Below are 27,029 nucleotides of genomic sequence, written 5' to 3' on the forward strand. Positions count from 1 at the left end.
CAATGCTGGAAGGAATACTAAATAATGCTGGAGTTGGAACTCAAAGGATTATAGACCCAAATTTGAGAAAAGGAGAGAAAGGCCAAAAGATAAAAAGTAGTAAGGAAGGTTGAAAATTAAGGGTCAATATTTGCATAACAGAAGGTCTATTTAACCTTTCTCATTACTTTTTATCTTTTGGCCTTTCTCTCCTTTTCTCAAATTTGGATCTATAATCCTTTGAGTCACAACTTCAGCTTTATTTAGTATTCCTTCGTCATCCACACATCTCCAAGTATTTGAAAATATTTCCTTTTCACTCAAAAATAAAATATGTATAAAAGTTTACGGCTTTGTGAAACTTCTTTTTTGAGTTTATGCCATTGAAATAAAAAAGTAAATAAAATAAAACAATTTGTCGGTTTTGTTTACATGTTTATTGGGCTGCATGCGGCCCACAGGTTGGACACCCCTGGTCTAGTGCCTTTTTGGCTTACAAAAATTTTATGCAAATAATTTGGAAAGTGCATTCTTAAATGTATGCACAGCACTAATCATATATTGCATGTTTCTGACTTCATCTGCAAATTGTAAAAGGAAGTTTCAAAAAGTTATGATTGATTAAAAAATCTACTTAAAATTCTTTATAAATTAGAAACATTTATCTGGACTAGCCATTTCTGTTATAGAAAATCAAACAGCTCATAACTTAAATTTGGAGAAATTGGAACAATTTAAGGAACAGAAGACCTACAATAAAGTAAAATTTTAATTCTACTGTAATTTATAAAAGTTTGTTGTTAATTTATTGTAATAAAATAGTGCTACTTTTATACATGTTGATGTTATAAGTTTTGATTAAATTACATTAAATATTACACTACATTCAAAATATCTTTTAAAAAATAAATACATAAATAATTGTATTCAAATTTTTCAACTGAGAAAAACCAACCTTTGTCCCCATTTGAAAATTTAATCTGGCCTGCCATGTGCAAGAGCATTTGCACAAACTTTCCTAGTCCTGAAAGTGTTAATATATGCTTGCTTTGGTTACAATTCTAATTTTATCATTTCATGAAATATGAAGTCAATGAATATATTTAATTATTATTTTCTATAAATATTTTTATTGTTCATTCTGTCTTATTAAATAAAATTTAGAAAATGATGTAGTTGATCAGTTAGTTATAAACAGATAATTACTATCTTTCTTTCTTATTTTAAAATTACTTTTGCATAAAAAATTGGATCCTCTACAGTGATATTCAATCACTGACATTAATAAAATGAATCTCATTATTTTGCAACAAGAAATTAAATCAGAAAAGACAACAACTTTCCTTTTCAGACTATAAATGTATATTCATCTCTATATTCAATAATATAAATAAAAATATATAAGCATCTTTCATACCAAAAAGTCCAAATTAAGAGATATATAGTTTTACTGATGATGCAAACATCAATAAACTGGGTATCTTTTAATATTCAATGGCATTAAGTCATTCTATAAGTAATGAGTATTTTCTATACATCTGAAAATAAATAAATAAATAAAACACCTTTATAACAGCTTTTAATTAATTATATATTTTTCATTGATTTGCTAAATTTTCAATACCTTGTCTTGAAACTTTGGCCACTTAGTTTGCAGAATTCATTTGTGTTCATACAAGCAGCAATTTCTTTGTAGATGGGGTTTAGATGTTGGTTGTATTCCACTACCATGCGTGATTGATTATTATTGTAGTCTTGGGTTCTGTTGGGCATTACCTGTGTGTTGGATGTTATGCGCAGCTAGTTGTTTGCAAAAAACAGCCTTTTTTTTATAATATATGAATTCCAGGAAAAAATTTCAAACATAAATTAAACACCTTGTACAATTAAAAACAACTTTCATTTACTGTTGTGCTATTATAGAAAAAAAAGAAAAAGATCTAACCAGAGAATAAGAAATAGAATAAACAGAGCACTTTGTAACTCTAGCAGTAAATTTAATAAATCAGCACATTTTTGACCTAATATCATAGGCCTTCTTCAGTAAACTACATGAATTTAAACTAGGTGCTCTGTTTAGAAAGAAAAATTTTTAGAAATTTACAATCTTGCAATCTTTAAAATTTTTGTTTTATTTTATCATAATATATAATTTTTCTTTCTAATATTAACTTATATTGATATATAAATTATATTTTATAAACTAATATTTTACGAAATACAAAGAATAGTGACTATAAAAAAGTTTTGTTTTGAACACAATTTATTATAAAAATGATATTTTAAAGCAATATACAAAGTTATCACGACAACCTACTATCAAATAATTATCACAGATAACAGGTGAAGAAAAAATTTCTCCATCAAGAGAATACTTACATAATTCTTTACCAGTTAGACCATCTAAAATATATAACGTTCCTAGCTTTGAAGCAACAACAACTAAATATTTAACTGTTTGATTAATGTTAATAAAAACAAATGGAGTTGCATAAACAGATGAATTACATTGAAATGTCCACACCACAGTTCCATTAGTTGAGTTTATACAAAATACAATACCAGAATCTGATCCAATAACAACAAAGTCTTTACTGTCCATCGTACTTGCATCTAAGGATATTTGAGAAGCTGATGAGAAGACAGGAGATTCACTATAAACTGTCCACATCTATTAAAATAACAATTTTTCAAAAACTTAATAAATTCTTGGTAATAAAATTTTACAGTTTGAGAATAAATCTATAATATTCATTTACTCCAACAAGTTTATATTTATTTATACATTTATTATTACAAAATACAGAAAAACTCCTGAAAGACCAATAATTCCCTTCCAAAACAGACTAAATTTAATTATAACTATTTTAATACAGGCTTATCCAACCCACAGCTTGCCAGTCCTTTCTTTACAGCATGCCAAAGATTTTTATTCTCATCACGTTTGATTAAATATCCAGAAATGTAATTTTTGTTTCATATAATTAAAATAAATACACAACCACCACCACCACCAATAATTTCAATAAACTGTCTAGATTTGAACTTACGATAACCAAATGGATAAAGCTTTAAATATAATATTTGTCATTAGAGAAATGTTACTCATAGCAGTTCACTTTGTCAAATGCATCTTACAGTTGACAGTGCAAAAAGTTTTTGACAAAAAAAAGGTATATAAAAAGTGAATGTATCTAGTATTGTCGAGTTAGTGGATTTCCTACTAAATCTGGTAGACTGAGACATTAATCAAAGGTGGAGTTAGTAGAGATTCCAGTATAATTCTTATTAACTCCACTTTGATCCAATTTTTAAGTTTGTTGAATATTTGGATTTGTCAATTTTGAAAAAAAATTTGATTGGATTTAACTAGATTGGATTAATGGGATAAGGCAATGCAACACAATGGTAATTTGTCAAGAGAGTGCCTCCTGGGAGGACTTTCTATGAAAAACTGGCCCCTATTGATGTGTTAGATAAATACAGAAAACCCAGAAAACTCCATGCCCAATGATCAGGTGCAAACCTGATCAATACGCTGGCTGCATAGAAGAAAAATTTTTTATATACATTTAATTATAAAAAATTTATTTTGTAATTTAAATAAGTTTTTGTCTTTATTATATTCAGTAATCATTAACTTTCAAGCTAATTTGATATATTATTTTTACATCAAAATTTTCTATCTGGTTCATAAAGCTTAATCTTTCAATTTGTCATTTGACTCTCTCTGCAGTTTAATTTACATCAGAAATGACAACTAGAACTCCTTTGTCAAGTAGCTCAAACTCATGGTATTCTCTCTATTCTCTCTCAGTGATCAAGCATAAGAGGTCACCATGTACACCTTCATTAAAAATTCAATGGCTAGACTCCTACTTTTCTGCAAAAGATGCTAAAGGAGCTGACTTTTGTAGTGTCCAGGAAGTATTGAAAATACTCCAGACAATCAGTTGGGTAAAATGTGTGTGTGTGAGGACCTTACATAAACAACAACTTGGATTGCAATTGAAAAAGTTTTAATAATAGACAATATATCTGAACTTACACTAACTACTACTAGATACAAGTAATGACACTCACGACAATTAATATATGCTCTTTTCGTGAAGATGATCGAGAAAAAAAAAAAAATTACAATTATTTTACAGATGAAGGTCCCTCATTGAATCTCCTTAGTATGAGAACAAAATTTCCGTCTAAGAATTCAGAAATCCGCTCAATAGTTTCGGCCATGTGGTTCCCTGATTAGCTCAGAGAACAAAAATATTAGTCTTATTTAGGTATATACCCAAAACACTGTGTCTAATGATATTAATAAATTATCATGATGTATAACTCACAATGATGTGATCTGATTGCTTCTCGAGCGATTTTCTATCCTTTGTCCAAACTGAGTTGTGTCCCTATTTCTTTCTATTTCACTCCACGCTCCAACACCTCTGTACACCTGGCCCAAGTCCCGGTTAGGAAAAAAAGGTGCTTCCTCCACACATGGGATGACAATTTATACATCCTGCCATCATGCTACATCACCCCCTTCACGTGATCATCGTACAGCCAATCATTACATGGCAGCCGGCACCACCCAAAAAGCAGTTCAACCAGAATAGAAAATTAATAAAATTTCATTTACACAATTACAATTTCAGACACGGAATAACGAAACATATTACACAAAGGGCATAAACATATACAAAGACCAAAAACAAAAAAATATAGTGACGCAGCACTATACTTTGATGATGGTATCTCTTCACAGAGATTTTTTAGAATCATTGTTTGCCAAATTGTCAGAACAAATGGACAGTCACCTGGCTGCACTGGAGGTTTTTTATGAAAACGTCTTTGGCATCTGCTCAGCTTGAAGAGGAGAATGCAAAGTTGGGGAATAAGGTGACTAAGTTTGCAAGTGACATTGAAGGGCATATCTCAGGTAACAATGATTTATCATCATTTCACTTGAATAGAGATGCTAATGCAGCAGTTAATAATAACTTTACATTGTTTAACTACTCAATACCTAAAGAAATGAACTTAATGGATTACATCTTTGGCTATTTTTTGTTAAGGAACTTAATATTCCAAATTTAGATAAGAGTAATATTATTTATATTATTTATGTATTAAAGAAGGGGAGACCTTTCTCAAGCATTTATTACATCTCCCTAGCTAAATACAGAATGTCATCCTTGTAAACGTTTGGAAAAATAAAAATGATAATGTGGATAAATCCAAAAAATTTACTGCAGTTGACTTGGTCCCAAATGCACATGTGCAATGTAAGCAGTTGCTAGATTATATGAAAATTATCAGAGCAAAAAGCAATATTCTTACACTTGAAAATAAAAATATACTTTTTCCTTAAGAAAAAAAAAAAAATTGAGCTCTCAGATCTTTTTATAATTTAAAAGTCTAGAGCATCCTTTCTCAAAGTGGGCAATAATGCCCCCTTGTGGGTGCTGGAGGCTTTCAGGGGGGCAGTAAAGGCTCAGTGATTAAATATGAGTTTTATTTCTTCTCATTGAAACATTCTTTGTTCTCAGAAATAAGATATGGGTCACACCCTATCTATATAATAATGCATGTTTAAACATTATATTTGCAATAACTGTTTTTAAGATACCTTTTTACATTACCATCTGTTGCATAAGTTAAAAAATATGGGGCACTAGATTTTTCTTTTTATCTCAAAGTAGGTGGTGATCGAAATAAGTTTGAGAATCTGTGTCTAGAGCTTTTTGGGGTGGGAAATTCTTATCATTTAACAAGAAACATAATATCGTTATCTTCGAACACTTTCAAACATATCACGTGACGAAATGAATGAACGAACTGTGCGATTCAAACTCAGCAGCGTTCAGATGTATTCAAATTTTTTCGTTTGATGTTTGATCCAGCTATACCTGAAGAAGAGACCAGAAGGGGTTAAGAAAACATTCGTATTGGAAAGATTAATTTCTATACACATCGGTTAAAGGTTCAAGTAGATCTTATTTATTTTTACACAACCCGGTGTGCAGTTGCTGTTTTATAAGAAACATAATGATGTAGGCCAGTGTTTCTCAAAGGGAGTGCCACAAAATCTTAAAAAAACCATCATTTTTATTTTAACATCATTGTCCAAATATACATGCAATACCATTAATAAGAATAAAGTACACAAAGGATTTTTTTATGACGAACTGAAATTGACATATCTGAATACAGGGGCATCTGCATTCAGACACCAACACTATTTGAATAAAAGACTAATTATCTTTTATTCAAATATCACCCGCAGACCATGTGAATCAGACTGATATAATACTGTATAAGAGTCCCTGAATTATCTCAGAAAGTCAAAATATGGGATCCTGTTTCTAGTCTCTCTAGTTGGAGTTGTACATATAGGCGTGCAGTGTATTATGTGTTCATATATATTGTGTTAATATTGTCATATTAAATTGTGTTTTGTTTTGTAAAGTAAATAATTTAGGGTTATTAAGGTAATTTAAATGTATATAAAAATTAAAAATCCTACAAAACCTGTTTTTTTTTTATTAGGAAAAACAGAAAATGGACATACAAAAATTTTTAAATAAAAAACAAAACTATTAATGTCGGCAACAGTAGATACAAATATATCCATTTAAAATAGTGATAATATAGACAATACCAACTGTGATGAATCTGAGCCAAAAAGATCAAAAATTAGTACAATGAAGATTACTTAAATTTTGGTTTTATGTGGACAGGGAACATGCCACGATAATTTGAATCAGAATAAATTTTGAGCTTTTTTTAGGCTTTGAGCAGACCACGTGATATCGAATCAGCGTTATGCGGAGTCTTATTGTACTGTACAGATGCAACATAGGAATTGATAACATCCCAATAATTTTCCCTTACTTTTACGTGTTTACCAAAAAGTCTGTCAATTACTGCCTGTGCTAAAAGTAAAAATAATTATTCATGGCACTGACTTCAATTTTATTTATGTTAATCAATGTATTATGTCAAGTTTATAAATGTATATGCTATCCTATGATAATGATATGCTTAAATTAAAGTATCCTTTTAATCTAAAATATTTTTCTTATCAGTTTTGTGTTGCATGGAAAATTACATGGTAGGCCTATTTAATTATTTGTATGATTTAATTCAAATCTTCAAATCATGTAGTAGTAATTATTAATTGGTTCATAACTTACAATTTTATTTTTTGTGCTATAATTTTGGGGAAATTCTGTGTATGTTTGGGAAAAATTTTGAGTCCTGAAAATATTCTGCATCCTTGCTCATAAGTTGAATACTACATTACTTCTTGTCATCTGAATACACCTACACATGGTCAGCCATACTGTCAGCAAACAAAATAAGCAAGGCAACAAGGAAGCAGATTCCCTGACTTTTTGACAATTGTCATATTTCCTGACTTTTTCCAAACACTAATGAAAATCCCTGACTTTCCAAGTGCATAGGAATCCTGTATGTACTGTATCTATACTAAAAAGAGATGAGAAGTAAGCATTATAAACAGAAACAAACACTTATACAAACTGGAAAACACTATAAAATACTAGAAGAGAGTATAATGCTAAAAACAGTACAGGAGTCACTGTTCTATTCAGTTTTAAATGTTTTACAGGACCAAAATCCCATCTTCAGAATCCACATATATGAAAATAAAACAATAACATCACCAATGCATTCTAATGTTTTTGAGCATTTGAATGATCAAACATTTGATCATTTGAAAGATCAAATAATTGATTAAGAGTTCTATTGCATAAAAGAAAATTCAAAAATAGATATAGGCCTATGTAACATACAGGAATCATATCACATCCCAACTGTAAAGTGTTGCTGTTAAATACAGATATTTACATACAAACACACATACATGAAGTAAAAAGGGAAAAGTAAACAGAAATGAAATAAATATAGTAAGACCCCGCTTAATGTGGGGATGCATTCCTAGACAACAAACCGCTACACAAAACAGCGTTAAATGAAGTCATTTTAACAGAGTAAATAGGGAAAGGGAAACACGTGACCAAAAATAAACATATTTTAATTTAATTTTAAGTTATTTTTATATTAATTTGCATAATAACATATGTTAAATAACACAAACATATGCACACAGAAATATAAAGTTCATTTTTTTGCAATGAAGTCATGTAGTTTTATTTGNTATAATAAAATTTAACTTATAGTAGTACTTCAAAAATAAATCTCCATGCTTTGGAGAATGTTTTGGCATCTCTGTAATTTATGTTTGTGTTAAGAAAATTAGCTATGTATATTTCAAGTTTCTCTAGATCAGGGGTGGCCAACCTGCAGCTCGCGAGCCACATGCGGCTCTTTGAAGGATTATTTGTGGCTCTCGATAAATGTACCCAAGTTCCCTTTTCATTTTTGTGTTATTATATTTTAAAAAATTATTATCGTTCCGTATGTGTTTCAAAATGTCTTTTAAATTACTAACAACAAATATGAAAGACTAAGTGCAGCGTTGTAACAAATTTCATTTCCGTCCAAGTTAAGAATGATATGACTCATCGAAAACTGCACGAACGAACATAAACAGTGGCATAATCGTCCGTTATCGACCGACTCCAGACCGATTTTGAATTTGTAAACTGTCATTGCAACGGACAGATGACATTGTGCTCTGGAGGAAACAATTTGTATCACTCTTGCTACGGATATAATTCGTAATCTGGAATTTTTTGCATACCTTTTTAATACGTATTTAATTGCAGCTCGCAAAAAATTTCAAATTTTGAAAAATGGCTCGAACTATCAAGGAGCTTGGCCACCCTGGCTCTAGATGTTTCAGATTAATATACCCTAGTAGGAACTGGACCAAACTTATTTCAGTGAGAAGTATCTTTATATCGTTTTTGGATGCAAATCTTGCTAATACTGTGGTGGAAAGGCTCTTTTTAATAAATTCATGATGTTCCTTAATACACTTGTAAAGGGATCTAGCATTGCTGCTATTGTAGATCAATTTCTTGTTGAATCTGTTGCCTACAGCAGGAATGAAGTACACCCCAGATGAATTCTGTGTGTTGATAGGGTCCTCGGCATTTCATAATAAAGAGAGTACAGTTAGATTTCTCATGTAGGAGATACTTAGTTTGTTCTCACAATTTGGTTGTAAACCTTAGAAATACGTTGGTTAAACCTGACAACTTTGTGGGTTTTAGATTTGTTCTTCTTAGATGTGTACCCAGACAGATATTTACAAATGAGATTTTGGACGAGACTGGAAGAATACTCATGTTGTTTTGCTACATGTGCAACATAGTTCAGTTTTATCTCTTTATTGATGATGTTGGTAGAGTGAACATTCTTTTGACTAGGGCTTTCTAGGCTGATGTTTTAAATATATAAGAGTCTCTAAATTATGATGAAATGAATAGTGGTTTGTACTCTAGTTTTCTTTTCTAATGATCTATTTTCTATAATGAATATGTGGAAAAAAGTTTAGTAAGAATGTGTAATTATTTAGTAAACAATCAATTTATTTGTATTTAAAGAGATTCCCTAATGATAGTCACAACAGGTAGATAATATTAATATTTGCAATCAAACTGATAATTAATTAATTTAAATATTAAACAAACAAGCAATTCCTTTTTGGGCCACTTAAGGCTAATTAATTAACCTTACATAGCATAATAAAATATGGTTGTTTGTTTGATATTTAAGGTAAGGTAGACTCAAATAAATTATTTCAAAGTGAGCAGATAGGTTAGTGAGGAAATTTTAGGGTTAGCTGATGCCCACCATAGCATATCCATGACTTCATGTATATAAATTTGGTTTTAATAAAAATAAAACAATTAGTTCTTTCAAAGCTTCATTTTTTAACTTTTCCACATTAGTTTAACTTTTTTCTTTTCTTTTTAATACAGAAAAACAGAAAACAATGATCATAATCTATTCTCCATTTATATTTAATTATCAATAGAATATTTAAAATATTTCTTTAAATTTATGAAATAATTGAAATATATAAAATTACTTGTCCTGACTGACTGATTCATCATTGCCCAGAGCAAGCTGCTGAACCTAAAGAGGTGAAATTTTGTACACAGTTAGGATATGTCATGAAAACACACACTAAAGGCTGCTATACACCATGGGTTAATCCTTTGAGGCTGCCTGGCCGTGAGGAACTTCTGAATTTCCTATCGCCCAAAAATGAAGAAAACCTCTCAGCAGAGGGTGGGGCAGCTTGCCCCGGGCGCCACTGGCAGAGGAGAGCCNTAGATAATTATTGTATAAAAATTTAATTCTTTCTGACTTCTTGTATTTTGTACTAGACTGAACATTAATCTGCATCTTAATTGCAAGTATTTGTTGAAAAGTTAAACCTGAACTCATTGAAATAGGTCAGGGTTGTAAAAACAATGGAGAGTATAATTTAACACTTGGTTTCATTTCCTGTAAATGTATGAATAGATAATTGTTGGTCTTGTGGGTTGGTTGTCTGCAACCAGCTAGTTGAATAGTGTGATTCAACTGTTGTAATTGAAATCAGCATATAGCCAATAGCATCATATAACTCACACTCCCTTTCAAATTATCTTTCACACACATAACCTGCAGGTTATCAATCTGAAATTAAAGTAATCTACTATTTTACGGAAGCAGAGCGTTAGCAAAGCTTCTTCTAGGAGGCTTACAGAATTGTATTCGTTCTTAAAATTCATTCAATAAATTTTGATTGAACTTTACCATTTTCCATTAATTGTGATTCAGAATCCAAAAATGCAATAAAAAATGGAGATCTATGACTTTGTTTAGAGGCCTATTCTCTGTAATGATAACTCTATTCTATAAGCCCATACCAGACATGCTAGCGACCATGAAACATCATATGACAAAGCTGTGTGATATCATTTTGTCACACAGCTTTGTCATATGATGTTTCATGGTCACTAGCATGTCCTATATAGGCTAGAATAGAGTATGGGTATAGAATAGAGTTCATTCTCAAAATTTAATGCAAGACAGACGGCATTTGATTAAACTTTGCCATATTTCATTAACTGAAATGAGGAATCCAGAAATGTAATGTGGGTCCATTTAAATGTAAAATATCCAGCAGTAAATCACTTAACTTTCCTGGCAACATTTAAAATTTTGGTGGCATTATCTGTTATGATATTTTATTTAAAAAAAAACTGTTTACATTTTTAATTAGTATAAAATGGCAAAGCATAATTTTGAGGGTAGGGATGGGTTTTTATAAAAAATTGCAGATGCTAATAATGAGTAAAATCATCATTAAGTCTAACCTACTGGAGACATAACTCACAACCCCTTTATCTTTCCATCTCCTCGACCTTTAATTACCAAAATTTAATAGCATGAATCTTTCTAATACAGAAACCTTCCCACAAAATTTCAGAAATTTTTGAAAGCACGAGCATTAAGCTTCAAAGAGAGTAAACAAACTCGTGCCACACACATTAACATCCATACATACATACATACATACAGAAAGAAAGAAACTCTGAATGTGTTTGCATTTCTCAACATTTCAAGGTCTCAAGTCCAAANTGGTTGAATGGGATCATAGATTATTGAGAAAATTCATGTTCATTATATCGGCTTGTCAGGTTCTTGGATCGAGAAGTTCGAGTGTTTGGAGAACGGCAACATTGGTATCCATACATACATACATACATACAGAAAGAAAGAAACTCTGAATGTGTTTGCATTTCTCAACATTTCAAGGTCTAAAGTCCAAAAATGTAAAAATCTTGGGGAGGAGGTCAATTTTTTGACTGATCACGATATTTCCTTCTGTTATCTATAACAGAGCCAGGAAAGTAAAAACAGGAGTCCACGACTTCATTTTCAATATAAACAGGTATTACAGTGGCAATGTCCATGCTCTCTGATGTGATAAATTTAGGCTTAGGGGTCAAAAATAAAAACAATATTACATGCGCATAATGAAAAATAGGCACAAAAAACGAACAAAACACAAGAACAAACAATCACCATCAACTGCTTTGTTCTTGGATCATCTCTCCATACATGGCTAATGTAAGGATCATGTCTCCCATGGCCTGCAGGTATGAAGATAGCCTCTTCTGTGCCTAACAGGTGCAAGGATTGCTTCTTTCCTTCTGGCTCTGCTTCAATTCTATCACAATACGACAAAGTCACTTGATGTCCTAGGTCAGGGGTGTCCAACCTTTTTGTTTCTCTGGGCCGCATTGGAAGAAGTCAAGGAGTTTCGGGCCACAAGTATATATAATATATACTTGTGGCCCAATATATAAGTATATTTAAAAATTAACATGTCTAGATTATAATAATAAGTATTAAAACCTTATCAAGAAAAAGGATATTTTAAAAATTACTTCTACAGACACTTTCAATTTTTACTTAGAAATAGATAAATTCATTTATTATAAAAGAGACAAACGAAAATTTATTTGAAAAACACAAATATTTGTTTTATTTGGGTCTCTAATTAATAAAAAGCGACGAAACACCATTTTAAAGTGCATTTTTATTCAACTAATATAATTATAAATAATATGTAGCCCAAAAAGTAGCCAAAGCGCCAAATGATATTTTTTACGTCAAACAAAAAAAAGTAGCCACATTTGGCGCAATGTAGCCAAATCTTGCAACGTTGGAAGAAATACTAAATAAAGCTGGAGTTGTGAATCAAAGGATTATAGACCCAAGTGCGGGGAAAAAGAGGCAAAGGACAAAAGATAAAGAAGTGAAAAAGGTTGAAAAATTACGGGTCCATATTTGCTTAACAGAAGATCTATTTAACGTTTCTCACTACTACATCTTTTGTCCTTTCTCATCTTTCCCTCCTTTTCCCAAATTTGGGTCTATAATCCTTTGAGTCACAACTCCAGCTTTATTTAGTAATCCTTCCGCATTCACACATCTCCAAGTACAGTATTTGAAAATATTTTCTTTCCACTCAAAAATAAAATATGAATAAAGGTTTACGGCTTTGTGAAACTTCTTTTTTGAGTTTATGCCATTGAAATAAATAAATAATAATAAATTAAAACATTTGTCGGTTTTGTTTACACGTTTATTGGGCCGCATTGGAACTTGCCTTGGGCCGCGGGTTGGACACCCCTGTCCTAGGTGTTAGATAGATGGGAGAAAGGACAGTAACTTCTGACTGCAATTCCTGACATGATTTACTTTTTGTTTTAGAAAGTTGGCAACTTTACTGTTAACAGTTTAATAGTGCATTCCTTATCTATCAAATAGAAATCAGTTGCAATAAAACAAAAATAATGACAATACAGAGAAATGAAGAATAACTTGATATGTAGGTTGTAAACAAACAAACTATTTATTGTGACACCATCACAATGTCATGTCACAATTTTAATCATATTTTTAATTAATTTAATTTAAAATATAATTTGAGATGGAGATATATTAAATATTTTATATTTAATATATCTCCATCTCAAATATAAAATATTTAATATATCTTCATCTCAAATTATTAGTGGCTTGCTCCTATACATCATAGTGTTCTTTTAACAATAGAGTCATGCCAGTCATCTATTAACTACTTTCAGGGGAAAAAGTTTTGAATTGAAATAATGTCTTTCTGTTTGCATCAGAAGTTTGGTATATAGTTAATTGGAGGCTCCTGCCCCTAAGGTTTCCATATCTGGTCTTGGATTTCATCTATCTACTCCGTTCTTGAGAGTAAGGAAAGATGGACAAACAACAGTGAGAATTTATAGGTCTACAATTTTTCAAATTGCAGCCAATAATTGCCTATTTGGACAAGACAAACAATATATTTACTTAGAAAATATTACTCAAAATCTAAGAATCATAGAAACTAGAGATGGATGAATATCACTTTTCTCAAATTCAAGTATTAACCAGAACTTGAATATTTAAATATCTCAAATGCTCTGAATGTTTAGTAAATTTAATTATCTTATACAACTTATTTTATTTATTTCAATATTATGACCAGAGGGTCGGCATCAAACCGATGATGTCTATGTCAGAACTGATACCACTGTGTTTTTTTAAGGCAGACACAGAAACCTTCTTGGCTGTGGTTTTCATTTTGCACAAGCAGTTGTGTATGTAAACACTAGGGGTCCGGAATGGAGACAGACTGAGAAACAATGAGGCAGAAAGAAGTGCACACTACTACTCAATTATAAAGAAATAATATCCGTTTATTCCTGTAAACTATTTACACATATGTTTACAATAACATTCTGTTTAACTTTTATCTAGTGGCAAAATAGATGAGCCCTAGTAGCGTAATATACTGGATAACATGGACACAACGTAACATAATCTATTGGACTTTATACTAATAGATATGAAGTTAGCATGTTCCTAGCTGAGAGAGAGCTTACATTATTATGCGTGATGCTAAATACCCTGATAACTTGATTTATGGGTCGAGATCTTAGATCATTGGTTGAATGGGATCATAGATTATTGAGAAAATTCATGTTCATTATATCGGCTTGTCAGGTTCTTGGATCGAGAAGTTCGAGTGTTTGGAGAACGGCAACATTGGTCGAAGGGATCGGCGATAGAGCACAGTTACATTACACTTTCTTAGGAAGGGAACAGGGACGGTGAACTCTCGGACTCCCAATGACCTTTTTGTCCTCGATTCAATCCTTTTATATCGGGGGTACTCCTCTTTGGTTTCGATGCCCTCTTTTTTTGCCATGTTACTATTTTTGACCAATGGTGAATATCTGTAGTTAGTTCCTGGTGACACATTCGATGAGTACCCTGGGAAAGAAGGTGACTCTGGGGAGAGAGAGAAAATCATCCCCTGTAATCAAAATTGAAAATTATTTTTGCTGGGATTTGAACCAATTTAACTTTCGAAAGACAAAAATTTTTTCTAAAAAATTTCATCAAACCCAGCTCTCACATTATATTAACATGAAGTATATTAAAAAAAAAGAGCCAGATGGTTATAAAAACAACAGAAACACTGTCAAAAACTTATTATTGATTACAAACACATGCATAACCCCCTTCATTTTTCTATGTAGTAACCATTTTTTCCCAAGCACTTTTAGTCCATAAAATAAGCTTCTATTGTGCTCCCTATATAAAGTTCTGATGCAGGTGAATTCAACTAGTCCAGCACTGCCATTTACAACTCCTCAGTTTCTTTCAATTGTTGAGATGCAAGCCACTTCTCTAAGTACAGTACTGGAAGAAATGATGGTCATTAGGTACAGTTCTGACCACAAGGTCAGAATTGTAAAGGGGGATAATCAAACAGTTCCTATCCAAATTGCTGAAGGATCTGAACAGTGGAGACAGTAGGGTATACATGTGCATTATTGTGCAAAAGAACAATTACTAATATCAGCATTCCATAATGCTGGTTCTGAATGGCACATCTCAGTTTAGAAAGTGTTCAATAATATACCTTCACTAAGATTGCTGTTCCTAGTTTCATGAAATCTACCAAAAAGCATGCCTTTTAGAAAACAATTTTAGAAGATCATAGAACACAAGTGTCTTAATCTTTCTGATAGATCAACTTTACTTGAACTTTTTTGCCTTTGATGAATTTGAATGACATTTCTGCATGGATTATATTATTATTAGACTCAACATTGGTGTAAGAAATCCAAGTTTCATCACAAGTTACAATGTAGGAAAAGAAATATCCTCCTCTCTCTGGTAGTGGTCTAAAACTGCATATGTAGATGTTATTCTGTGGTTTTTGTGAGCAATTGTCAATGATTTCAGTATTACAGCGAAGAGCCTATAAAGTAAGGTCAATTCCACTAGTGATAATTATGTTTTATACTTGTAAATAAATATTCAGTAAGACTTCAAAAATACCTGTTGTATTTTGTCTTTAATATTGTACAAATATATTTTGCCTGAATTTTTAATCTTTAATTTATAAAATAAAATTACTATACTGTTTATGTATAGTGAGGTTATTTATTTTAATAAACTGGTCATTTACAATGTGAAACTTAATCATGAAAAATAAATTAGAGTATAACAACTTGAAGACAATTAACTTAGACAATTAACATTGTCAATGGCAGTGTGAACATTGAAAATGAGAGCATAAATGCTTGCAATTGGGAGTAAAGCTAGGCAACAAATTCTAGTTGCTCATGTTCAGATAAGTAAATTTAGTTAAGAAAAAGCACATAGGATCAAATCTCAAATATTTTATCATTTTATACATTAAGAAAGTTAAAATTATAAATTTTATTTTTTACTTTTATCACATTTTATCTTTTATAATGAATACCAGCTGCAAAATTTCTGGGTTTTATTGATTTTGAAATTAAAAAAACATGTTGAAAAAATTAAAAAATGTATAAAATGATGATTTATTAATTAGTAATAATTTGTCCAATGTATAATTGAAATAATGAATATCATAAATTTAAACAAACAGATTAATTTCTAATTATAGGTTTCTTTATTTACTCTTTTTAATGTTCAGTTATTATCAGAACTGCAAAGTCCCAAAGTAAGTACAATACTGGATTTACTATACAGTAGATCCCCCTATAAAACCGTTTCCTATAGTTATGATTCCTATAAAAATTGTGGCAGTATCCGTAAACAACGGTAAAAATAACTCCTATAATACGTAAAACGTCATCGGGCAGCCGAACTACTTTCCCGCCGTCCGTAGCGCCACGCTACGGACGTTTAGGCGGATAAATTGAGTTTAGTATCGTCTGTTCATATAATTATATATAAATTAGGTACTGTACATATAATTATATATTAATTATATATAAATTAGGTACTGTATATATAATTATATATTAACTTAATTTATTGTAACTTTATTATAATTAAATATATATTTTTCGCCGTCTAGCGTCACGCTACGGCGAGTTAGGCGACCTATCGTCTGTCCAGTACTGTAATTTTATACATTTCTTGTGAAAGAAACATTTCTTATTTAACGGCCATAAAAATTATTTATATTAAGGATGTCTCCAAAGGTCAACGAAGTTTTCGCAGAAAAATAATATCAGAAATCGCGGCCGCGGTTTGATGCGCTGTTCCGCGACGAAACCAAGCTTTAGCAACGGGCGTAGTCGAACGGTACACACTCGGTAAGCAATCCTACAATTTTTTGTTTATAACGTAGTTTATACGGATTATTTTCAAAAAAATATACGTATTTTGGAAATGTTGAGTCGAATTAGTCTAGAATCGATTAATTTTATGAAAGAAAACCTTTCAAACAGCCGTAGTCCGTAAACTATGATTCCTACAAAATTGATTTATAAAGAACGGAACGTATCTACCGTCTTATAGGGGGATCTACTGTATTTTCATATTAACATTTTCTTATTTTCTATGTTATTTGGTCAACTTTATAATTTCAGAAATTGTTTTTAACTAGAAAAACTACTAAAATGTAATTGATAATGCCAAAGACAGAGTCAACTGATACTATTTTAGGAAGTAAATTATCATTAAATAGGCAAGAGTTTGTTTTTGCTTTATAATTAATTGGTTTCTCCTTTCTTCATTTAATTAATTATTTCATAACAGAATCAGGATGCTGTCTCACATGACATATTTTAAAAATCACAAATTATTTCTTGATATTTAAACATTACATATATTAGAACAGTTATCTAAAGATTTATAGTTCAAATCCAAAATTCATTAGATGTCTTTACTACACTTGTTGATTTGGAAAATCAATGAAAAAGTCATATTTCTAAGTAAAGTGTGATGGTTTTCATAAATTTCCATTCATGCAATTTTTTAATATTTATATATTGAATCAAATACATGATTATTTTTNTTCATAAATTTCCATTCATGCAATTTTTTAATATTTATATATTGAATTTGTTAATTTATAAATAATTTTAAAAACTATGAATAATGCCATTATAAAAGTAATTGTTAAACTTGAATATAACATACATCAAATGACTAATAAATTTTAAAATATCGTAATAGAAAAATTTTTGATATTTTGAATTTTTTAAATATAAAAAAATTCAACATATTATTTTTTCAATAATTTAACTCAATATCTCTTATTAAAATATTAATTTTAGAAACGATGTTAAAGCTAAAATCTAAATATATAAAATTACTTGTCCTGACTGACTGATTCATCATTGCCCAGAGCAAACCGCTGAACCTAAAGAGGTGAAATTTGGTACACAGTTAGGGTATGTCATGAAAACGCACACTAAGAAGGGATTTTTCAAAATTCCTGTGGGGTGAGAGGGGGAGGATTAAGACTTAACCAGAAGAACGGCTTCTACTGTACTATTTTAAATGCAATTTTTTGTTTTTATCTGTGTGTTAGTAGGGTATGCCATGGGAATGCATACTAAGAAGGGATTTTTCGAAATTCCCCCGCAGGAGAGAGAGGGAGAGGATTAAGGCTTAACCAGACAAATGGTTTCTACTGTACTATTTTAGATGCAATTTTTTGTTTTCAACTACGTTTAATTTTCATTGAGTACTGTACTTAGGGGTATTAAACTGATAACATTTCAGACATTGTTATAAATATTTTTATATATTTCAATTTTTTAACCAAATGTTTGAACTGTTTTAAATTTGAATTTGTTATTGCATATTGGTTCGATTATAGAACGATTGTAAAAGTTCCAGAAAATTGATCAAATTGAAAATAGTTCGTTTGATTCTTGGCAATTCTCATCATTCTCAGCGGTAGGTGTTATATAATAATTATTATGGTTGTTGAATTACTGAATATAAATGGGGTTTGCTTGCAAAATCCTCGCAGGCAAAGCCACAGGTAACAGCTAGTATTGATATATACAGTACTGCATATAACATATAATATGTATAATATAAAATTAAGAATTAATATTTTATAAATTATTTTAATTTATAGTTGATTAAATAAGATTGTAATTTTATATAATGAATTTAAAATCAGTATGATTGTAACTAAATATAAATTATATATTTTTCAACTTTTAGTATTAAAATAATGATTATAAATTTTAATTATTCTATTAATTTTTTATTGCTGTTATTCATGTTAAAAATATTCACTTTTATTATAATTTATATTATCATTCAACATCAACCTCTTTTTCTATAAATAAATGTTTACATCAAAATAACAAATGTAGTTTTGGCTGGGTGCCAAAATTTTTCACTTCTATCTTTTGATTATACAATGTTCACAATTTGAATTAGTAACCTTGTATTTTTCTAAAATCAATACTATGTGATATTCTAAACTAAAATAAAGAAAAAAATTATAAAATGTAATTAAAAAAAATACAATAATCATAAAAATTTTATTGAGAGTTTCAGATAAGCTTAATCTGTTCTTTAAATAGCTATAAAAAATAATGCATTTTACTTAAAACTCTTCTGAAGAAATTTACTTCCTGAAACAAAAAATCTTCAAAAAGATGTTTAACTGACTTTCTCAAATTGTACTTTTATTTTTTTATTATTAATTTTTAAAATTATTGTGAATTTATCATATATACATTTAATCTGTTTTAATGAATTTGTTTATTATGAAGTGCAAGATAATTCTGAAATATTAACATAAATATATAAAATATTTATAATTTTTTAATCTTCAAATTGTAAATATTCAGATTAAAAAGAATTCAAAATTTTGATTTGATTAAACAAAATAAAATTATATCAAATCAATTTATTTATATAATTATATGCATTTTAAACTACAATAAAATTATTTTTAGATTAACCTTATTGTAAAAAATAAATTATTATTATTATTTTATGAATTATATGTATATATTTTCCAAAACATACTTAATTTGTATCTTTCTAAAAAATTTAGCATCATACTTTATAATAGTCCCAACATTCCAATAAACTATAAATTTCTGTAACTTTTTATAATTATGAATAAATAAAAAGCTTGAGTAAACTATAGTTCATACTCTTCTCAAAGGTAAATATTTGATTATTATGTATTTGTAAAATGATTAAATTTTCTGTCATAAAACGGAAAGAGAAAATTTATGTAACAAATAATCTACAATACGTTTGTTTAAGTACATGAAAAGATTAAAAATTTATTTGAAAACTATAGGATATTTTAAATTATTTTTAAGCACTTAACTCTCACAACAGTTAAGAGCATAATTGGCAAATGATTATAATAAAATTTTATTTTTTTCATTTTTAAAGTCAACACACCTTACTACTGAGAAAGCACATTTATTAAGCTAAACAAACGTTTTCAACCGATTTCATGGGCCATCATCAGGTTAAAGACGTTTGAATGAATGGCTTTTCGAACATGTTCAAATTTAAAGTATATTAGAATATACATTGAAATAAGATAAATACATTTGTATTTTATTTTGTTTTCCTTGTTTATTGTATTAATTTAGTTACTTAATCTTATTTCAACGTATGTTCTAATATAATTTAAATTTGAACATGTTTGAAAAGCCATTCATTCAAACGTCTTTAACCTGATGATGGCCCATGAAATCGGTTGAAAACGTTTGTTTAGCTTAATAAATGTGCTTTCTCAGTAGTAAGGTGTGTTGACTTTATAATGTTAAAGAATCTGAGTGTGAATAGGAGAATAAAATTTTATTAATGTAATATAGGATTTAGTATTCTCTATAAAAATTTTGTGACATTAAATTTATAGATAATTATAAAATTAATCAAACAATGATAACAAATTAACAATATTAAATAAAACATTATTTCAAACAATATTATATACATAAATACATGCACGTAATTTTTAATAAATTTTTTGATAATTTTAATAAGTAACATAATAATCAAAATAATGATAAACTTTCAGTACATGACATTTAAAAAAAAAAAATTCAAATTTGCTTTCATTTATTATACCACCAATATTCTGTTTAATGAAGTTGAGAAAAATAAACATTATTCAAGGCTGTTAAATGATGGAAGTTAATGGAGTAGAAATTGTATGATGAAAAGTCATATCTTTGAGAAAGATGTGATTTTGCATCATACAACTTTTAATTATGTAATCTTGCACTCTGAACCAATTATGATGTGTAGATAATGAAAACAAACAAAAACAAATGTCTTCAAACTCCTTCCGAGTTCTTCATCAGGATTTTAACAATTCCTCAATAATTCTTCATTTTGGAATAATATTTGAACAAGAGTTTGAAAGTATATATATAGTTATAAGTTCAAAAAAATTATTAAAGCCACGCCATGCCTGTGCAAAGAGTCATCCAACTGGGACTCAATGAACAGCTAAACCATGTTGTAATCAACTCTTGCCAGGACACTGACAAAACCATTTCCTCTTTATAATTTATGCACGTAGAACCATCAAAGAATCATTAAAAAACCTGATGAAGAACTTGGAAGGAGTTCAAAAATGTTTGTTATTGTTATCTACATACCGTAATTAGTTCAGAATGCATGATTAACTATATTCCAGTGTGGTGAGTGGTTGTTTAATTATGTATTGAGACAACCCAGAAAATATTAGATGTCTTCTCTGTCTTTGTTGATTAACAGCTTCTACATTCAAGATTTATTAACAGAACTATAAATGCAGTTGCAATAATCATTTTATATATATACATTTTGATAACTTTTAAAGTAAAGCATGTTTAATTGAAATTAAACATGCTTTACTTTAAAAGTCCTAAAGAACAATTACCAAAATTTGACTAGAGACAGTGCACAATTTTATTATATTACTAGAATTGAGGCAGTGTTGCATTTTTATAATTAAAAATTTTTTAATTAGTATTAGTACATATAAATTATATTTTGCTTCATCTAACCTCAATACTGATACATACTTGAATGTGTTTGTAAGGGTTTGCTTGTATCAATGTGTATGAGAGTGAGAGAACATGTGCATGCAAATCAGAAGAAAATGGTTACTTTGAATGAAATTTTAATAAATGAAAATAAATAAATAAATGATGATAAAATTATTTTCTGTTTAATTGTTGCCAAGTTTATTTTATTATTATTACTGGACAAAGGAAATTAATCATAAAATAAAAACTATATCGTATTTATTTATTTTTATGTTTAATTTACATAATTAAGATAGCTCATAAACACTTGCAATCAAATTACAGGGTAACCAATAAGTACAGGGGTAAATGGATTTCCACATTTGAGAATTTAAAAAAACAAAGCAAAAAGGTAATATCAGCATTAATTTCAATTTTGTTAATTATCATTTTGAATTAATTTAATAGGTATTAAATAAAATTATTAGGCCCCAAAAATTTAATTAAAAAATTATTGTAAATGTTAGTAAAAGATAGCAGTCTAACCCCCTACCTATAAAAAAATTATTTTATATTAATTATTAATAGTTAGCTAAATTAGTATGAATAATGCAGAAATTAATATAATTATTATAGAATATTTTGGTTTGATTGTTATTTATATCTATGATTTGTTAACAGAAATGAAACAGAAGTAGTGATATTTGAATGCTTCAGATGGAAACTTCTGAACTGTATACTGGTAATTATCTTGCTTTTAATGCTGTCTCAGAGGTTATGGAATATGGAGTGGGTTGATTATATAAAGGTTTTAAAACTTTATATACTCAACATATAATGCCAACTATTACTATAAAGAAGAAATTGTATATCTGGCATTGTATGTGAGTATATAAAGGTTTACAGTCATGGAAACTGCAAAGCAACAGACAGTACAATTCTTCCTTATAAGGTTTAATTTTCATTCCTGCAATTTTCTGCAGGTTATATACTGCTGCAGATTATCCATATGAAATTTGGTAGAAGAAAGAAGCAATGAAGATGTGGAAGAAATAAATCTTGTCAAGGACAAATATCCTGTTTTCCCTACACGTAGAAATTCAGAAAAGGTCTGGAGCTATTAAGCGGCTTTCTAGAAATAACATCAATTATAATACAAGATGCTTTTGAGGTGGTCAACAGCATGAAGAACATTTTTGAGCAAGAAGCAATGAATCATCAAAGGCAAGCTGGTGTAACAGACTTTTTTCACTAATATTGTCAATGTTTTGTTATTTTGTACAAATATTTATTTAAAAAATAATAAAATGTAATTTATTTAAAGTCTAACTATAGTGTTTGTAAATATCACAACACAATCTCATTAAAATAATGGCAGTTTCTGTAACTCAAAAAATTTTTCATGTCACTTCCACTGAGTTGTCAAGTACTATTACTACTGTATTACTATTACTTAATTAATACTGTACTTCTGTTACTTAACTTATTTAATGATTCAGTGTAAACATGTTTGATTTCTTAAAAATTAATATTTATAAAATTATATGACTACAAAAACATTTATTTAATTAAAAAATTATTGTAAATGTTAGTAAAAGATAGCAGTCTAACCCCCTACCTATAAAAAAATTATTTTATATTAATTATTAATAGTTAGCTAAATTAGTATGAATAATGCAGAAATTAATATAATTATTATAGAATATTTTGGTTTGATTGTTATTTATATCTATGATTTGTTAACAGAAATGAAACAGAAGTAGTGATATTTGAATGCTTCAGATGGAAACTTCTGAACTGTATACTGGTAATTATCTTGCTTTTAATGCTGTCTCAGAGGTTATGGAATATGGAGTGGGTTGATTATATAAAGGTTTTAAAACTTTATATACTCAACATATAATGCCAACTATTACTATAAAGAAGAAATTGTATATCTGGCATTGTATGTGAGTATATAAAGGTTTACAGTCATGGAAACTGCAAAGCAACAGACAGTACAATTCTTCCTTATAAGGTTTAATTTTCATTCCTGCAATTTTCTGCAGGTTATATACTGCTGCAGATTATCCATATGAAATTTGGTAGAAGAAAGAAGCAATGAAGATGTGGAAGAAATAAATCTTGTCAAGGACAAATATCCTGTTTTCCCTACACGTAGAAATTCAGAAAAGGTCTGGAGCTATTAAGCGGCTTTCTAGAAATAACATCAATTATAATACAAGATGCTTTTGAGGTGGTCAACAGCATGAAGAACATTTTTGAGCAAGAAGCAATGAATCATCAAAGGCAAGCTGGTGTAACAGACTTTTTTCACTAATATTGTCAATGTTTTGTTATTTTGTACAAATATTTATTTAAAAAATAATAAAATGTAATTTATTTAAAGTCTAACTATAGTGTTTGTAAATATCACAACACAATCTCATTAAAATAATGGCAGTTTCTGTAACTCAAAAAATTTTTCATGTCACTTCCACTGAGTTGTCAAGTACTATTACTACTGTATTACTATTACTTAATTAATACTGTACTTCTGTTACTTAACTTATTTAATGATTCAGTGTAAACATGTTTGATTTCTTAAAAATTAATATTTATAAAATTATATGACTACAAAAACATTTATTTAATTAAAAAATTAATCTAAAAAAGTTTTACATATAAAATTTTTTATTGCATCATTTATTGTTAAGAAGGTTTCTTAAATTAATCAATTTTTCAATGTAAAAATGAACAATAAAATAGAAAATTTTTTGTTCAATAATTGCTAATACTATTCAAAATCATCATTCAATTTGTTAACAATAAAAATTTTTAATTCATACTTTTCCAAATAAATTAAAACAAAATAGAAAAATTTATTACAATTATTGATTAATAATAATATTTAAATTATTGTATTTTATTAACTAATTTAATAAAATAATCAAAATGTCATATTTTTTCTAAATTTAAAATTTAGTTAATTTTATATATTAAGTTTATTAAATTAATTGATGATAATGCTGGTTAAATTTTATTTTTTAATAATAATATTAAATTAGTTCATGAGTACACATTTTCATAAAATTGCTTATTTACAAGATTTTATTTCATAAAGGAAAGGAAAATATGAGGAAAAAAATAAAAGTTTTAATTTTATACAATGCATCAAAAGAAATATATTATAAAAAATAAATTAACTTGGCAATTAGTTTTGTAATGGAAAATGTTTAAATAAGATATGTTTGAAGATAGAGTAGAAACTCTATATTCAAACATTAAAATATTCATTATATATTAAATACTTGTAGTAATTTTAACACCTTCAAAGCACAAATATATATATAAAATACAATAAATTAATTATCATAAATTTGAAAAACTATAGCTAAAATGTTAGCATATTTATCATCATAAAAATAAAAATACAGTAGACCCTCCCTATAAAGCGGGTTCATATAATGTGGATTCGTATATCGCAGTGAAAAAATTGCGACCATATTTGTATAAAGATGCTAAAAGATACTCGTAAAATGAGGTAAAATGTCATTGCCGACTCGTGTTGCGACAGGATTGGTTGAATCTAGACCAATAGTGAACGAGCAGCCGAACTACTTACACGCTATAGAGAGTTTAGGCGGGTAAGTTGAGTTTACTATCGTCTGTACAGTATGTAAATTAGGTACCGTAAGTCTAATACAGCACTAATTTTATATATTTCTTGTGAAAGAAACATTTCTTATTCAACGGCCATAAAAATTATTTATATTAATGATGTCTCCAAAGTTCAACGAATTTTTCGCAGAAAAATAACTTATCAGAAAACATGGCTGCCGTTTGGTGCGCTGCTGCGCAACGAAAACAAGCTTAAGCAATGGCATCGTTGAACGGTGCACACTCTGTAAGTAATCCTACAATTTTTTGTTTGTAGCATACTTTATACAGATTATTCCCAAAAAATTATACATGTTTTGGAAATCTTGAGTGAAATTAGTCTAGAATCAATTAATTTTATGGAAGAAAACTTTTCAAACAGCCATATTCCGTAAACTGCACATGTGCCGGGCTGTGATCGGCTCATGTATTTGAAGATTCCTACAACGCGAAATTCTTATAAAGCGGAACTTATCTACCACGTTATAGAGGGGGGTCGACTGTAGTTCACAGATTCAAACTAGTAATTAATAAAAACAAACAATATACAAGTTGGACCAAAAAATAATTAAGATGTATTTTAAGAAACATATAATGAGATACTTAATATAACAGTTATATTAAGAATAGTTAAAACCAGTTTGGAATAGCTGTATGTTGTCATTTGTACTTCAGTTGCTTAGGGAAGTTGGTAAATCATGAATAAAAACATGCAACCATTCAAAATCAATATCAACTATTCTTAATAATAATGTACAGTAAGACCCTGCTTAATGTGGAGGATGCTTTCCTAGACCACAAAGCGCTAAACAAAATAGTATTAAATGAGGTCATTTTAACACAGAATAAATAGGAAAAGGGAAACACGTGACCAAAAATAAACATATTTTAATTTAATTTTAAGTTATTTTTATATTAATTTGCATAATAACATATGTTAAATAACACAAACATGCTTTGTGCTTGTTTATATAGAAGTCAACCAACAGATTTAACCAACTACAAACTTCTCTATTTGACAGATTTACAACATCCAAAATCCTGTGACTTCTTTCTTTTAAGAGTATATTGAAGGTACAGTACATGCATGCAGTTGTTGCTAACTTCATGGATGTGAGCATTGCTGCTTGAAACTATGGGTTTAAATTGACACTTTACCCTATTCTCAAAATGTGATTTTGGATATGGGAAGAAACTAAGTTGCACAGTAAGCAACATATATCACTAGATTGATAAGCCACAACAATATGTTATGAGGATATGCAACAAGTCTGGACCCATCCTGAGAAAATGGTTTCTCTAAAACTGTTCCAAATAAATACATTTTCAGTCTAGGTATTAATCTAATTAGATTCAATCTTTGGAATCACTTTAAAACTTGTATTCAAAACATAAAATTATGAGTAAAATTGAACTTTAGACAAATATTGCTGGATGATGATACTGATTCTAATTTTTTTGAAAAATTAGTGCAAAAAGATTCTAAAATATAATTCAGCATAAAAGATGTACAATAATTGATCATCAAATGTTATAATGCCCACAGAAAAATTTAATTCTATAAATAGACATTGCACAAGTTTAAATTTCTTCATTCTTGAGACCTGAGATTATTCTAATCTGCATAAAAGTTCACATTTTTCAACAAGTTCA

At 29.0% G+C, this 27,029-nt stretch overlaps 1 protein-coding gene and 1 long non-coding RNA gene across 2 annotated transcripts in view; one reads left to right on the top strand and one right to left on the bottom strand.

Annotated features, from left to right (window-relative positions):
* Positions 1–2,222: 2,222 nt before the first annotated feature.
* The window catches only part of LOC111633408 (acyl-CoA synthetase family member 4-like), a 91,432-nt gene continuing 66,625 nt past the window's right edge, over positions 2,223–27,029 (bottom strand). Inside the window, exon 4 of the mRNA XM_023377976.1 lies at positions 2,223–2,650. Within this exon, the coding sequence (XP_023233744.1) occupies positions 2,246–2,650 (405 nt within the window). The 3' untranslated portion in view covers positions 2,223–2,245. The remainder of the gene's footprint in view (positions 2,651–27,029) is intronic.
* Positions 19,171–23,250, top strand: LOC111633411. Its single transcript, XR_002758049.1, has 4 exons — positions 19,171–19,256; positions 22,083–22,149; positions 22,419–22,479; positions 22,721–23,250. It is a non-coding gene; the product is annotated as an uncharacterized LOC111633411 (long non-coding RNA).

Source organism: Centruroides sculpturatus, unplaced genomic scaffold (genome assembly GCF_000671375.1).
Source record: "Centruroides sculpturatus isolate CEXI.00-Female unplaced genomic scaffold, Cexi_2.0 scaffold673, whole genome shotgun sequence".
Classification (NCBI taxonomy): domain Eukaryota; kingdom Metazoa; phylum Arthropoda; class Arachnida; order Scorpiones; family Buthidae; genus Centruroides; species Centruroides sculpturatus.